Below are 17,791 nucleotides of genomic sequence, written 5' to 3' on the forward strand. Positions count from 1 at the left end.
TCAGAATAATCCCTGGCAGATAAAGGTTTAAGGGGATGCAGACCAGAGAAAGACTTTCGTCTTGTTTACATCAGGGTCCCCCCATTTTCAATTCATCAAGACATTTATGACATACAAGATATACAAATATACAGTACTGTTTCAGAGAAAGAGATCATACGAAAAAAATATATATATATATATATACATTCTAGGGGGAAGAAACTATACATTGGAGGGGGTTGGGTGGGTGGGTGGGGGGGGGGGGTTTGGACATTTACCGGGGCCAGTTTCTAATTGCAGCCACCCGTAGGTGCTCTTTGAGAGCGGTTTTGAAGGAGGGTAGGGATTCACATTCCTTTACGGCTGTGGGTAGGGCGTTCCACATTGATGTGGCATAATTGTGAAACGTGTTTAGTCCCTTGTTTGAGACAAATCTGGGTTGAACATGATTTGTGGAGCTCCCTTTGGCCTAGAGCGATACACAATGATATGACAAGAATGGAACGCAGCACCAGTGTTCTCACTCAGAGAGGAAGTTAAACACTGGGAGACGCTAGTTCTGACCCTATTGTCCAATAATAACTAAGTCCTGACAACACGCTTTGTCTTCCAGCGGTGAAGTGGAAGCCATTTGGGAAACTGTAGATCTGGAAGAGGACCTTTCAGACGAGCAATGGGAGGCAATATTAGACTTTGTTCATTCCTCATCAGCACTACTTTTATACCTATTCTTATGTCTGCAATTTATGCATTGTTTTTTTATTCTGTCAATTTGTGTGCTGATTTTATATATATTGAAATTCTTTATTCGGAATAACCCCTTGAGATGTAGCATCTTGTTTTCGAGGGGCTCCTAATTTTATGTTCACTTTATACAAATTGCTGTGGTGCACTCTGGACTGCGGTCCATGTGTGAAAAGTACTATATAGATAGCTATTCATATTTATTATTGTTATATTGTAGAAATGTGTGCATTGAAATGTCTGTAAAGTCTCGACGACATTGAAAATGAGGGTGACCTGAATTGTCTTTTCGCGAATAAATAAGGGTTGATTGATTGATGTGCTAGGCATGCACTCATTCAATTTAAAATATTACACGCTACACAAATCCAAGATTGTCAAAATGTCTGCAACAGATGTAAGCAGACCCCTGCAGACTTGATACACATGTTCTGGTCCTGTCCCGACTCTCACCAGCTAACTGGACAGACATGTTCTGGTCCTGTCCCGACTCTCACCAGCTAACTGGACGGACATGTTCTGGTCCTGTCCCGACTCTCACCAGCTAACTGGACGGACATGTTCTGGTCCTGTCCCGACTCTCACCAGCTAACTGGACAGACATGTTCTGGTCCTGTCCCGACTCTCACCAGCTAACTGGACAGACATGTTCTGGTCCTGTCCCGACTCTCACCAGCTAACTGGACGGACATGTTCTGGTCCTGTCCCGACTCACACCAGCTAACTGGACGGACATGTTCTGGTCCTGTCCCGACTCTCACCAGCTAACTGGACAGACATGTTCTGGTCCTGTCCCGACTCTCACCAGCTAACTGGACGGACATGTTCTGGTCCTGTCCCGACTCTCACCAGCTAACTGGACGGACATGTTCTGGTCCTGTCCCGACTCTCACCAGCTAACTGGACGGACATGTTTAATACATTCAAAGAAATATTTGATAGAAACTTTGACCCGGATCCTCTTACAGCTGTCTTTGGGCTTTTGTCTGAAATGGGAACATCCAGGGAGATGTGAACTGAAGTGGCTTCTCCTGCTGTTAGCTAGAGACGTTAAATATTGCTGTAGTGTCTTCTCCTGCTCTTAGCTAGACGTTAAATATTGAACTGAAGTGGCTTCTCCTGCTCTTAGCTAGATGTTTAATATTGAACTGAAGTGTCTTCTCCTGCTGTTAGCTAGACGTTTAATATGGATGAAGTGTCTCCTGCTCTTAGCTAGACGTTTAATATGGATGAAGTGTCTTATCCTGCTGTTAGCTAGACGTTTAATATGGATGAAGTGTCTTATCCTGCTCTTAGCTAGACGTTTAATATGGATGAAGTGTCTTATCCTGCTCTTAGCTAGACGTTTAATATGGATGAAGTGTCTTATCCTGCTCTTAGCTAGACGTTTAATATGGATGAAGTGTCTTATCCTGCTCTTAGCTAGACGTTTAATATGGATGAAGTATCTTATCCTGCTCTTAGCTAGACGTTTAATATGGATGAAGTTGAAATGTCTCTCCACCTACACACAGCAGTTGGATTAAGGAGGTCCTACAGGCTCTAAAACTGAAAAAAAATAAGGTTCTCATAAAATATAAAAATAAGGTTCAGCATAGAACACTGCGAGTTATGATACATAATGATTAGGAGCTCAGAGTTGAATCCAAACAAAAACACATAAATTAAATGGGTTTGAGGCTGACCTCTTCTTCTCTGCATTGACTGGGGATATTTGAGATCTCTTTCTTGATGTACTTGATGGCGTTACCCATGCTAGCCGACAGGGGGCGGCATTGATTCAGAAAACTGCAAAAAGGAGGAAAAACACGGAATGGATCAGATCTTTTAACTGATTAAAAACACAGAATGGATCAGATCTTTTAACTGATCTATGGATTGATTGATTGAAAACTTTATTAACAGATTGCAGAATGGGTACAATACAGTACGGCTCAATACAAACAACTGCTAAGAGGATGCTGACCAGATAAAGACTTTCGTCTCGTTTACATCAGGGTCCTCCATTTACAATTCATCAAGCATTCATGAATTCATCAATTCATGATTAATTGGATGCAACAATGCAGTGGTAAAACAAAATATGTGTAAGCTATGAACTACAGTCGATGAGCACAATAACGACAACTACCACCAATACAATATAATATTAAAAACTATTTTAAAAAGGGCCACTTTGCCTATTGTCAACATTAAATGGTATTGTTCTGTTGTGAGGAAGACATGTGATAACATAAAACATAAAAGGTGTCAACATGTTCAGTGTCTCGAGAGCTCAGCCACATCACCCCAATTCATCAATTCATATTTGATTATCACATATCCTCCTCATAACACAATCAATTTCAGCTTACAAACTACTTCACAAATAAAATGTTGGGGAAAGTGAGTTTTAGGTTGGTTTTAACCTCCACTACATCCCTAATAGTACAAGATCCCTAGTTTCTCTACCTGATGTACGGTTTCAGCTTGTTGACCAAGTCTCTGGAGAGCTCCTCATTGGGAGGGGTAGTGTAGTCCCTTATGACCTGGATGGACAGAGAACAGAGGGAGTTGTAGTTCATTAAGAGGGGTAGTGTAGTCCCTTATGACCTGGATGGACAGAGAACAGAGGGAGTTGTAGTTCATTAAGAGGGGTAGTGTAGTTCCTAATGACCTGGATGGACAGAGAACAGAGGGAGTTGTAGTTCATTAAGAGGGGTAGTGTAGTTCCTAATGACCTGGATGGACTGAGAACAGAGGGAGTTGTAGTTCATTAAGAAATTAAAATGAAAGTCAATGCTTGAAGGAAAATAGACTTCAGAAATCTGTTTTTTATTTTTTATTTACTGTTCTGTAAAAGTCTTGTCGAATGTAATGTTTTTTTTTAATCCACTTTTTCTCTGATTTTTCTCCCATCCCAATTTCGTCGTTATGCCAATTCCCCCCCTCCCCTTCCTGGCCGTTGCTCGCATGTGCCCCCCACTGGTCGGTCTAGGGAGTCCTGAAGTCTAACAGATGCTTCCTCGACTGTAATGTTTTATGTTTTGTGTGGACCCCAGGAAGACTAGTTGTTGTCATTCAACAGCTAATGGGGATCCTAATAAAAATAGGCCTGATATTCTATATTCATATTTCAAAGTGTCCGGATGGCAAAATTCAGTACTGTATCTACAAAAACTCTGTAAATCATCTGCCCTTTATTCATTTGCTTAGATTTTTTGTAAAAAAAAATTACACTTGCGGACGCAATTTCTCATGTCTGGTCAATGATAGCATGGTGTTATTCACCGTCAAAGATGAATAATAATAATTATAATAATTGATATTCTCCTTTGGTTCATTACAATTGACTCAAGCCTAGTAACAGACACAATATTTCTGACACTAGGCATACATTCCCTGAGGTCCATAGATGTCCCTAGATACCAATAACATGCAAACGTTCCTTGCAGAAGTGGGATCGGAAGGAAGTGTGATTGGATTGGGTTGGGTTGGGTGGAGGTGACACTGTATTATTAGCCAATGATGACAGAGAGGACACAGTTTCCTCCCCCTCGTATGTATATATTTTCTGTTAGGAACTCTGTTTAACAGTACTGTATATTTGCATATCTTGTATGTCACAAATGTAACAGTACTGTATATCTGTATGTCATGTATTCAGGGGTTCTCAACCTTTCTGCTGCCAAGGCACCCCTGTGTTCAATAAAATATTCCAGGGCACCCCTACATAGAGTTGTTCCGATACCGATACTGGTATCGGAAAAGCCGCCGATACTGGCTAAAATGCTGGTATCGGTATCGGCGAGTACCCTCTAATGCTGCGCTCCGATACCATATGACGTAATTTATCAACAACACTGTGGTCTGTTGAGTAAGCATTATAAAACAAACGTGTGCTTAATCGATTAAAGTGTCAATGCCATTTGTCATTTTAACAGCAGATACTTTCTTAAATGTCATCGTCCCGACAGAGCGGTGTTGACGGCGAGCTCATGGGTTCGCTTGGTGGCTGGTGTTATTAGCATTGAACGGCTAACCGAAAGCTAGCTTTAACATTACCTTGGCTAAAGTTGGGGCTATTCATATAATCCAGCAATAATGGCTGCAGACCTGCAAGCAAAGTACAGCAAGTTGGCAAAGGAGTATTCCAAGTTAAATCACAATGTCACCAGTAACGTTACAGTCTTCTATGGTCTTCCCATATAGCGGTAGCTCATGCTAGCTAACGGTAACGTTGTCATTGCACAATTGCACGTCGCGTACACAATTAATGACATGTTGCGGACAGCCATATCGGCGACAATGTTTAGCTTTTAGTGCCAAATGATAAGAGTCTGAGGCGGAGTCTCAAAAGAGAATGTTGAATATTTATTGTGCAAAAATCAAAACAGATCCGACTGCTACTGAACGGAGCCTTGTAGACAGACTGAGTAGGGTATATCTGCAGAGCCAGTGGGTAGCGAGTGCAGCAACGTATAATGTCCGTGTGGATCATTGGAGTAGGGTATATCTGCAGTGCTGAAGCCCCATACTCATTGATTAATGATACTAATACAAATCTATACAATCACCTGTTGTTGAATAAATACCATTACTTTCTAGTTATGACTAAAAAACAGTATATATAAAACAGTATTTGTTAAAAAAAAAAAATTATATTTATAAAAAAATTATATAATATCGTTTTTTTTTTTTTTTATGTATGCACTGGTATCGGATAAGTATCGGTATCGGCCGATACCCAAAGCTTAGGTATCGGAATCGGATCGGAAAGGAAAAAATGGTATCGGAACATCTCTACCCCTACATACGATAAAGACTTTTCCGGTCCTGTCTTTTTTGCTACAATGATGACAAAAGTGCTTGCTTTCAAAATAATGTTTATTTAAGAAACCAGGAAACACATTTGTGTGTATATGCAGGCTATATAATGCATTATTAACAGGTGTTTCAGGTCTAAATTGCTTAGTACTGTTGACATTACACTGCTTGTAGTAGTAAATCAAATAGCATATTTCTTTAAATAAAATTACAGAAAATTATCACTAAAGTGCTATCTGTTGCAGCTGCACACTTTTCCATAAAAATAGCATATTTGGATAAGTGTGACCATTTCTCAAAAACTGAAAATCATGTATTTTTTTTAATACAGAAAAGGATCACTAAAGTGCTATCTGTTGCAGCTGCACTGTTCTCCATAAAAATAGCATATTTGGATAAGTTTGACCATTTCTCAAAAACAGAAAATAATAATGTTTTAAATACAGAAAAGAATCACCAAGTTACCATTTCTCAAAAAATATAAATAAATACAGAAAATAAGCACTCGTTCACTCAGTGGACATTTCTAGCTCAATGCCAATGGCGGGCAGATTTAAGGTTTGGCGACTAACAATGAGAGGTCTGCCTGCCACCTGGCGTGTAGTTCATATCGATACTCTTATTTTGAAAATCCTGTGCGGGTCTCATTTCCGCCCCAAGCGCAGCTCCAGTCATAATATCTATGGCTCCGGCAGTTAGCAACGTTCGGTTCATATGATACTCTTATTTTGAAAAAACCCATGGCAACTCCGCGAGTCATATCTGCCCCAGTCCGTGCTTCTGCTCGCATTAAAGCCGAGCAGCCAGGCTGCACAGCAGTGCGTCTATTTGCGAGCCGAAATAAGTCTGTGGTTTTTTTTTTCTCACAACGGGTCATGTTGTGAAGGGCCAGATTAAACCGAATATATATATTTATTTATATATATATATTTAATTGTATTTGTATATTCTCTAATATTCCCTGATATCCCTTGTATATTCCTTGTACAATATGCATTGAATATCCATTCTAGCCTACTGAACATCCCATAATAGTCTCCATTCTACTATTGGTCGAGACCTTGGTGCCAGGCTGCCATACCCCTCAGACCCAGTTCAAACGTACCGCTCCACATGTACGAACAAGTCCTAGTTCCGCGTAGGAATCTGGCTACCGCACCACTAATGGGACTATTTGTTCATAGTGCGTATATATACTGCGCTACTAAAGTAGGACTTTCTTTTCAGTCCAGTTTCTTACCCTCCAATAGAGTCACAGACGTAAAGCCTCCCCGCGACGCCACGTGTGGGAGTAAGGCCAAGTTCGCCTACCATCGGTATTGAGACATCGTGTATATTAATATTTGAATAGTCATATTTGGCACTATATCGTCGAGTTGGACGTAGTCTATTAAGCTAATAATAGTCTGTTAATATATAGTGCTTCGTGCGGTGAGAATACTACCGTAGTCAGTACCCCATCGTTTCGGGCAGAGAACTGGCTGCTTACCCAGGGTGGTTGACCCCATGTGAAGCTGCACCCGAGGAGCCCCAGAGCCGACGAGCGAGTGGACCTGTATACCGGATTATTCTACCGACGACAGCCCGCCTTCCCAGGCACGGATTATGCTTTGTATACTTTGATTATTCCATGGATAAAGACCCCCGACACTGCCGTGTGTTGGAACCCCCCCCCCTGGAGAGGACGCAAGGTGAGGAGACGCTCTGCAAGACGAGGTCGCTTCACGTCTCTCCCCCGTGGACCGGAGAGAGCCGGCCCACAAAGAGTCCACCTGCTTTCATCTGTGGTCCAAGGATCGCCGGCGCATTGAACGGCACTACAGTGGGTTCACCTGGGATACCCTTGGCCGGACGAGGCAGCCGGATTCTACCCCCCCCCCCCCCCCCCCTACTCCTGTCGGCTTACAAGCGACCGGATTAACCCCCCCTTAGTGTATCTAGTATATAATCATTAAAGTATCATTGCTGTTATTCCTTAACTATTCCAGGTCGTATATTTACCACCTGCGCCATCAGAGATTGGACATTCTCTATTGATATACCGACGAATACTCTTTGCCATAAAAGTGCATACTATTTCAATTCATAAATGTAATTAAGTGATTAAGTGCTTGCTCTACACACCATTGCTGTGTAGTAATAAACGCATACTTCGACTTCGTACATTTGTGTTGGATCCGTTTCATCTACGTGAGAGTGTTTATGATAATATATTTATGCCGTGTACTGGGTGGCCGAATATTAAGTACAAAGGTAGTGGTAGTAAGTATCATATCTAGTAATACAGTCAGGGAATTGTACCCCTCAGTTACAATTGGTCCTTCGAGCCGGATGGTAATTAGTGTAATATTAATATAGTGTTATTAATATTGAAATGGCCTATGATGAACACTCCACGAAACGATCCTCCTAACCAACGCCCGCAGCGCGAACGACGGCTCCCTCAGTACTTAGAGGCTTACGCTGTCAGTCAACAACCTAGTCTTCTACTAACAGTAAACGCGGTAAAACTAGAAAGTAAAAGTATGTCTAACCCCAACGCCCAGACTACCCCGACCATAGAGGCCCCTACGGGCTCTAATGTAACTGACCAAGTTCACGGTGGGGACCAGTGGGAACCAGACATGACTTCACACCCCGCCAGTACTGAAGAAGTAGTCCCTGATGAGTCCCGGGAGGAATACAACGCTACCGAGAGAGAACTCGGCACGGAAGAAGACGGGGAGAGCACCGTGGAGATAGAGCTCCAAGGCTCCGCAAGGAGTACCCCGAGGGAAGGCTCCCCTATACAACCGCCTTCTCCCAGCGAGGCAGAGAGGACCCTACAGCAGGCCTTCCTCATCAGCCTGAACGCCGCTGCTGAACGCGACCGACTGCAGATCCAGCAGCGAAGCGAACACGAGCAGATACGTCTAGAAATAAGACGCATTCAGATGGAAGAGAATGTGGCCCGAGAACGAGCCGGTGCTCAACGGGACGCAGCGCGCGACAGACAGCAGTCGCAACTAATAGAACAGCTGATCAGACGGACAACACCCTCTCCCTCCGCCAGAGGCTCCAGGAACTCGTCTAGACACACCTCCAGGGCGGCATCCCCTAGCCGAGTAAACAACCCTGAACTTGACCAACAGACGAGGTCTATACCCCCCACAGACCACCTCCCCCCACCGGTCCAAGAGAGACCTAGCAACCGGGAAGGAGCAGCATATCCTGTGGAGAGGCTAAACCAGAGACTACAAGCACTGGATGACCTAACTGAAGACGAAGAGGAAGAGGAGGAGAACCACGCCCGAAGACAGCACAGTACTCTACCGGACCAGGAGGTCCGGTACAGCCCAGGCTATACCCCCGCGGAGCTGCGCTACAGACCCCCGACTCTATACACGGGTGAGCACGACGCACGACCCGCACCGAGGAACAGCACCTGGACAAGCGGGCCATGGTACACTGCCGGTACCAGCCCATACCAAGGAGCGGGAGGAGACTCGCCTAGGAGGCCTCTCCCCCAACGCTCGCCGATGTATCCACAGTCAGCGTCATACATTGGCACGCCTATGGTACCCGACTTCACCCAAGAGAACCGGGCCCAGTATACAGAACTCCGCATGTGTCTGGAGACCATGTTGGTGGATGTATTGGATGAACGCCACAAATACGCCATCCTACTGAAGCACTTAAAGGTACCCCGCGCACATAATATAGCGCTCGCCTACGCGACTTCCACCACCCCATACACAGCAGCGCTGGTAGCATTGGACCAGAGGTATGGGCGCATATGGGATTACGTGATCCAGGAGATCCGACACATCGACCGCTTACCCCCAGCAATAGACAATCGAGCACTGGACGACCTGTCCATCAGAGTGCAGTCCCTGGTAGGGATGTTGGGAGCGCAAAGAGAGAAGGGGAGGCATGAACTTTACGCCAACTCAAATGTGGAAAGGATTCTGGAGAAGCTGCCGCCCGCTCGTCAGGAGCGCTTTAGGCGGCAGAGGGACCACAGAGACCCGAATGGCCCCGAACCGAACCTCCTCGATCTAGCAGACTTCCTGGCGAGAGAAGTCAGCAGCCTACGGCTAGATACATTCGGACGGAGCACCCCTGGCTCCAGAGAAGGAACCAGACGACTAAATGATGGAAGAAGATCGGTGACTGTGATGCACCAATCGGAGTCAGTACCGAGCAGCAGGAGCCACAGTACCCCCTCCAGAACGGAGAAGTGGAAGATAGTGTGCCCCTACTGTGAGAAAGAACACTGGCTAGCGCAATGTGACTCCTTCCCCAAGCTGAACGCGGAGGAAGCAGGTCAATGGATAAAGTCCAACAAGCGCTGTTTTCGCTGTGCGCGCTCACACATGGCAGCCGAATGCCGCTTAAAGAAAAGGTGCACCAAGTGCGATGGAGCCCATCTGGACATACTTCACGACAGTAACAGACGGCGCCCTTCACCTGCACCATCCAGCCGCAAAGCGAGCGTCATGTACATCGATCCCGCCAGCAGCAGTGGAGCCCGAGTACTCCTAAAAGTAGTGCGTGTGACACTAAGCTACCAGAATAAAGTCCTGGACACTTACGCCGTCCTCGATGACGGGTCAGAGAAGACCCTGCTGCTCGCCTCCGCTGCGGCCCAGCTAGGGCTGCGGGGAAGCGAAACCCAAATGACAATTCGGACAATAAGACGAGATTTGAAGACGATAAAGGGCGAGAATGTCTCATTCTCTATCGCAGCAAGCGGCCAGCCTGAGCGACGGTACCAGATTACAGACGCTTTCACCAGCCAAGAAATAGGACTGTCGCGGTACACATACCCCGTCGCCAAGCTGATGGAGAAATATGCACATCTGCGCAAGTTACCGATCCCGCTCATAGACAATGCTATGCCGACCCTGTTGATAGGCTCCGACCATGCAGACCTCATTGTCCCGATAGACCGGGTTCATACCGGACCCCGAGGCTGTCCTGCAGCAGTCGAGACCCGTTTGGGATGGACTCTCCAAGGCCTGCTCGCCAAATCTCTCAACCGAAGTACAGCCACTAGATGTCTCCACTCCCGAGTCACAGAGGGAGAAACCGCACTCCTGCAACACGTAGAGCGGCTATGGACCTTGGAACAAATGCCCTTTAAGAACGGAAAGAAAGACATTCGCTCTAAAGATGACATTTACGCCATTCACCTCCTCGAGACAGGGACCAAGAGAGTCCCGGTCAACGGCGTGTTGAGATACGCCACGCCACTCCTGCGGCGAGAAGGAATGCCTACTTTCCACGCCAAGACAGACGCCACAGAACGGTACCTGCTGAACACGGAGCGGCGCTTAGCCAAGAACCCCGCCCAAGAGAGTGTATACCGCGCTGAGATTGAGAAGCTCATCACAGCGGGACACGTCACAAAGATGGACATTAAAGAGGCTGACCAGACCACTGAATCGTGGTACGTGCCCCACCACAAGGTCCATCACAACGGTAAAGACCGCATAGTATTTAACTGCAGCTACCAGATCGGATCCCAAAATCTAAATAAAGAGTTACTGCCCGGTCCCACACTCGGCCCCTCCCTACTCGGCGTTCTACTCCGCTTCCGCCAGGAAAAGGTGGCCATCAGCGGGGACATTAAAGGAATGTTCCTGCAGGTGAGATTAGTAGAGGCGGACAAGCCCCTGTTACGGTTCCTATGGAGAGAGAAGCCAGGAGATGAGCACCCAGCCATCTACCAATGGGAAGTCCTCCCCTTCGGAACGACGTGCAGCCCCTGCTGTGCTACATTTGCACTACAGAAACATGTAGCAGAGGACCCAGCAGCGGACGAAGAGGTCCGACACAGCGTAAAGAACAGCTTCTACGTAGACAACTGTCTACAAAGCCTTTCAACCCAAGAAGAAGCCGAGGCTCTCCTGATTAAACTCCGCGCCTCATTGATCAAAGGCGGCTTTGATCTCAGGCAGTGGGCCAGCAGCGATCCGCAAGTACTGCGCAGCCTCTCCTCCGAGGACAAGGCAGCCAGCAGCGAGACCTGGATGGCTACAATCCCGGGAGAAGCCCAGGAGATGACCCTGGGATTGGTGTGGCGATTCAAAACAGATTCGCTTCACTACAGACACAAGCCCCTGACTACGGAGCAGGGAAGGCCGGCGGCGGCGCCGACCACCAGACGGAGTGTGTACACAACACTCGCCCGACAATATGACCCGCTAGGATGTATTCTACCGTACACCACCAGGGCAAAAATGATTGTACGAGCATTGTGGGACAAGGACCAGGGCTGGGACGACCCCATTCCCGCACACCTTGCATCCACCTGGAGAGAGTGGGAGATGGAGCTCCACTCACTCCCAGGCGTTAATATGCGCCGAAGCTACTTCCCACCCACGGTGAGCCCAGAGACATGTAAAATGGACTTACACGTCTTCAGTGACGCCTCAGAGGTCGCATACGGATCAGTAGCCTACTTGCGGGCCCAAGACCAGGGGGGAGAGATCTACACAGCATTTGTCCTCGCCCGCTCGAGAATAGCCCCACGCAAGCAACAATCTATCCCACGTCTAGAGCTCTGCGCAGCCCTAGCCAGAGCGCACCTAGCCACGCTCATCCAACGTGAGCTCACCATACCGGTGTCTAGAACAATCCTGTGGTCAGATTCCACGACGGTACTCGCCTGGATCAAATCGGACTCATGCAAGTACAAAGTCTTCGTGGGAGTCAGAGTCACCGAGATTCAAGACTTAACCGAAGAGTTAACCGGAGAAACAGAGTGGCGCTACGTTGATACAAAACAGAACCCAGCTGACGTCATCACCCGGGGGATGCCCCTGGATGACCTCACCCGTCGCAATGTCTACAGTGACGGCCCCGCATTCCTAAGACTCCCGGAAGGACAGTGGCCCATGCCTATCCCGAGGGAAGCAAGTCCAGAGGAGGTGGAAAATAAGAAGTCTGTGTTCTGTGGATTGAGCACCGTAGCCTCCACCGACCCTAACATAGACGATTGCACGTCCATAGAGAGTGCACAACAAAGAACATTCCTGCGGTACCACCCGGAGTGCAAGTCCCCCGCTGATATGTCAGCAGCTAACTACGAGGAAGCAGAATTGCTTTTACTGCAGCGAGCCCAGAGAGACTCGTTCCCCGATGAATTGGCCTGTCTACAGGGAGGAAAGCCCGTCCCATCCGACAGCAGATTAATTCATCTGGCCCCCGAGAGCGACGCTCATACCCTCATCAGAGTGGGTGGTCGCCTACGCAGAGCCCCCAATCTACCGGATGACATTAAATACCCGATCGTATTGAACAGCCGACACAAGGTCACAGAGCTGATTATAAAGAAATACGATGAGGATGTACATCACGCAGGAGCAGAAAGAGTCTTCGCGGAAATCAGACGTCGTTACTGGATCCTACAAGGAAGAGAGGCGGTACGACGCTTCCAGCGAACATGTCTAGACTGCCGCAAGTGGCGCGCGCAGCCCAGCATACCAAGGATGGCTGACCTTCCTCCATGTCGCCTCCGAATCGTGACCACCAGAGCGATACACATCGAGCTTCTCCCGACCATGAGCACAGACTCATTCCTTATGGCCTTCCGAAGATTCACATCACGGAAAGGAAGACCGTCTACCCTATTGTCCGATCATGGGACAAACTTCAAAGGCGGCGAAAGAGAGCTGAGAGAGAGCTTCCAAGCTATGGGCCCAGAACTTAAGACCCACCTCGCTCCAGCACAGGTTGATTTCCAATTCAACCCCCCAAACGCACCCCACTTCGGTGGCACTTGGGAACGAGAAGTGCGCTCCATAAAGACAGCCCTGTACGCAGTACTTGGGGCCCAGACTGTGGCGGAAGAAGTCCTAATGACAGTCCTCACGGAGATTGAGGGAGTACTTAACTCGAAGCCCCTCGGATATGTCTCCAGTGATGTGGCGGATATCGACCCAGTTACCCCCAACACACTCCTGATGGGGCGGCTAGATCCTGCATTACCCCAGACAATGTACCGGCCTGAAGAAGCGAACGGCCGACGAATGTGGAGGTACAGCCAAGTATTAGCCGACAAGTTTTGGAACAGTTTCCTACTGCACTACCTACCGTCTCTACAGACCCGCCAGAAGTGGGTAAAGGAGAGAGACAATTTGACAGAAGGAACAGTCGTCATGATTATTGATCAATCACTGCCCAGAGCTATGTGGCCGGCCGGCCGCGTAAGCAAAGTGATCACCGGTGCCGACGGCAAGGTCCGAGCAGCTGAAGTGCTCGTCCAGGGTCGCACTTACACCCGTCCCGTGGCGAGGCTCATAGAACTGCCTCGACTCCCAGACACAATCGATGATGACCATGACCCTACAACCCTATGACTTTGTGAAGTTGACTGACCCCTACAGCAAACCCTTATGTGTAAATAGACAACGCGATTAATCTGTCTCTGTTTAACTGATTAGGTCTGGGACCAATCAGGGGGTGGCTGTTGTGAAGGGCCAGATTAAACCGAATATATTTATTTATATATATATATTTAATTGTATTTGTATATTCTCTAATATTCCCTGATATCCCTTGTATATTCCTTGTACAATATGCATTGAATATCCATTCTAGCCTACTGAACATCCCATAATAGTCTCCATTCTACTATTGGTCGAGACCTTGGTGCCAGGCTGCCATACCCCTCAGACCCAGTTCAAACGTACCGCTCCACATGTACGAACAAGTCCTAGTTCCGCGTAGGAATCTGGCTACCGCACCACTAATGGGACTATTTGTTCATAGTGCGTATATATACTGCGCTACTAAAGTAGGACTTTCTTTTCAGTCCAGTTTCTTACCCTCCAATAGAGTCACAGACGTAAAGCCTCCCCGCGACGCCACGTGTGGGAGTAAGGCCAAGTTCGCCTACCATCGGTATTGAGACATCGTGTATATTAATATTTGAATAGTCATATTTGGCACTATATCGTCGAGTTGGACGTAGTCTATTAAGCTAATAATAGTCTGTTAATATATAATGCTTCGTGCGGTGAGAATACTACCGTAGTCAGTACCCCATCGTTTCGGGCAGAGAACTGGCTGCTTACCCAGGGTGGTTGACCCCATGTGAAGCTGCACCCGAGGAGCCCCAGAGCCGACGAGCGAGTGGACCTGTATACCGGATTATTCTACCGACGACAGCCCGCCTTCCCAGGCACGGATTATGCTTTGTATACTTTGATTATTCCATGGATAAAGACCCCCGACACTGCCGTGTGTTGGAACCCCCCCCCCTGGAGAGGACGCAAGGTGAGGAGACGCTCTGCAAGACGAGGTCGCTTCACGTCTCTCCCCCGTGGACCGGAGAGAGCCGGCCCACAAAGAGTCCACCTGCTTTCATCTGTGGTCCAAGGATCGCCGGCGCATTGAACGGCACTACAGTGGGTTCACCTGGGATACCCTTGGCCGGACGAGGCAGCCGGATTCTACCCCCCCCCCCCCCTCCTACTCCTGTCGGCTTACAAGCGACCGGATTAACCCCCCCTTAGTGTATCTAGTATATAATCATTAAAGTATCATTGCTGTTATTCCTTAACTATTCCAGGTCGTATATTTACCACCTGCGCCATCAGAGATTGGACATTCTCTATTGATATACCGACGAATACTCTTTGCCATAAAAGTGCATACTATTTCAATTCATAAATGTAATTAAGTGATTAAGTGCTTGCTCTACACACCATTGCTGTGTAGTAATAAACGCATACTTCGACTTCGTACATTTGTGTTGGATCCGTTTCATCTACGTGAGAGTGTTTATGATAATATATTTATGCCGTGTACTGGGTGGCCGAATATTAAGTACAAAGGTAGTGGTAGTAAGTATCATATCTAGTAATACAGTCAGGGAATTGTACCCCTCAGTTACAGGTCAAATGCATCTAACATGCGTTGCATCGTCGCCATTCCTTTATGCCCACATCGCCCGAAATGAACGTTACATTAGCGTAAGCTAACAAGCTCTCACTGAGTCTTGAGGAGACCTGCCAGACAGACACTCACTGTACCAACGCCTCTGGAAGTTACATCCTACTGAGTGACTAGTGAAGAGTTTGAGTTTATTAGGATCCCCATTAGCTGTTGCATGAGAACAACTAGTCTTCCTGGGGTCCACACAAAACATAAAACATTACATTCAACAAGACTTTTACAGAACATTAAATAAATAGAATGAAGCCCATTTTCCTTCAAGCATTGACTTTCATATTTTCCATCATAATGTAATATTTTCTGATTTTCATTTCATTGGAAAGAAAATAATGATAATAAAATAAGAATAAAGTACTTATATCTGCATTTACAGATGCAGAGAACAGCAGACAGTGTGGACTGGGGAAAGGGAAATGGGGGGGGGGGCACTCTCCATTTCCCTGTGTGTGTGCATGCGTTTTATCATTTTTGGCTGGTAAAAAATCTGCCTGGCTGGTAGTTTTTTAAATCTAGGTAAGTCAAAAAGTTAAGTTTGTTCCCTGCACCACACTCTGAAACTAGCTCTTCAGGTGGCATCAGATGAGATTTCAATGAGTTCTTCCAAGAGTTTGGATGGAGATGTGTCAGGAAGCTTTGTCTCAATGTTGTCTGTAAAGTTTTTTTTTATCCAGAGTAACTTGGTGATCCTTTTCTGTGTTTTATTAAATAATGATTTTCAGATTTTGAGAAATGGTCAAACTTATCCAAATATGGTATTTTCATAGAAAACAGTGCAGCTGCAACAGACAGCACTTTAGTGATAATTTTCTGTAATCCAAAAATAATTCAAATATATATATTTTTTTATCTCAAGGCACCCCTGGCAGCTCTCTGCGGCACCCCTGTTGAGAACCGCTGATGTATGTCATAAATGTCATGATCTGTATATCTATATGTCGTGCATGTCATATCATTATGAATTGAAAATGGGGGACCCTGATGTAAACAAGACGAAAGTCTTTCTCTGGTTTGCATCCGCTTAACAATTGCGTGTATTGAGCCGTACTGTATTGTACCCATTCTGCAATCTGTTAATAAAGTTTTCAATCAATCAATCAATCCAGCCAATAGCATAGCATAGCATGGATCATCAGACTGAATGGGTGGGTGTGTGTTCAGACTGGTACCTGTTTGAAGGCATGCAGCAGGGCCACGGAGCGGGCGTTGGACCCGGCCACGATCCCCTGGGAGTACTGCAGACCGAGCCTCACGATCGCAGGGTGGATCACCGTGGAGGGAATGCTGCCGCAGACGCAACAAATCATTTGACAGATCAATAGGATTAGGTTCTTCAAGTATTTTGGACGTGAAGTGAATGTAAATCCTGATACAATGCAAAACTTTATTTTATTTTATGCGATAGCAACCAGCTAGTCTTCCTGGGGTCCACACACAAAAAAACATACAAAAACAATCACCATTGCAAAAACAAAATTATTAAAAGTCAGTACACACAATGCATAATGAAACTACTGTAACAATTAAGATAGCTAAAATTACATTAGTGTAAAACAAAAACAAAAAACTACTTTACAGTGTTAAAAACAATTTAAGATTCTTTTTTAAAGTGAATCTACTGTAAATGCAGCAGAGGTTCCGAGGCAGACCATTCCAAAGAGTTAATGCTCTAAAAATAAAAGATCTCCCCAAAGCGCTGGTTCTAGGACCTGGCAATTCAAAATGATAACAGGAGTTTGTGTGTGTGGCAGATCCATTTTTATCTCAACTGCATAGCTGGAATGAATCAAAAGCTTTTGATACAGTTGATCAGTTTCACGATTTACTCTTAAAAAGATTAGCTACTATTGGTTTGGATAGAAATGCATGTGATTGGTTCCAAGCTTATCTGTCAGGGAGACGTCAGTGTGTAAAGTCAGGTTATGCCCAATCATAATTCTTATCAATAACTAAAGTTTTTTTTTTCTTCTTTTTTTTACTTTCTTTTTTAGCGTTTATCGCTTTTCTGGTCAAGCATGACCGACAGTTGTAGGGTGAAACGGGAGAGAGAGCAGGGGGAGACATTCGGCAAATGACGGCGAGTCCGGGAATCGAACTCGGAGTCAACCAGATCCGTGACGCAGCACGGAGTCCCGCGACGCAGCGCGGTAACATGGTGTGCTACTGGAGCACCCCAATAACTAAAGGTTTTAACATGTTGATTTGTGCCTATGATCTGTTTTTAATGTGTTGATTTGTGCCTATGATCTGTTTTTAATGTGTTGATTTGTGCCTATGATCTGTTTTTAACACTTTGATCGTCATGGTTAAATTCATA

The 17,791-nt window shown here is 46.2% G+C and overlaps 1 protein-coding gene across 1 annotated transcript in view; it reads right to left on the reverse strand.

Annotated features, from left to right (window-relative positions):
* eif2b4 (eukaryotic translation initiation factor 2B, subunit 4 delta) overlaps positions 1-17,791 on the reverse strand; it is a 52,823-nt gene that overhangs the window by 8,039 nt on the left and 26,993 nt on the right. Inside the window, exons 5-7 of the mRNA XM_084314804.1 lie at positions 16,644-16,758; positions 3,178-3,254; positions 2,412-2,514 (exon numbers count right to left, since the gene is read on the reverse strand). Coding sequence (XP_084170930.1) covers positions 2,412-2,514; positions 3,178-3,254; positions 16,644-16,758 — 295 coding nt within the window. The remainder of the gene's footprint in view (positions 1-2,411; positions 2,515-3,177; positions 3,255-16,643; positions 16,759-17,791) is intronic.

The sequence above is a fragment of the Notolepis coatsorum genome (assembly GCF_963971535.1).
Source record: "Notolepis coatsorum genome assembly, chromosome: 5".
NCBI classification, from domain to species: domain Eukaryota; kingdom Metazoa; phylum Chordata; class Actinopteri; order Aulopiformes; family Paralepididae; genus Notolepis; species Notolepis coatsorum.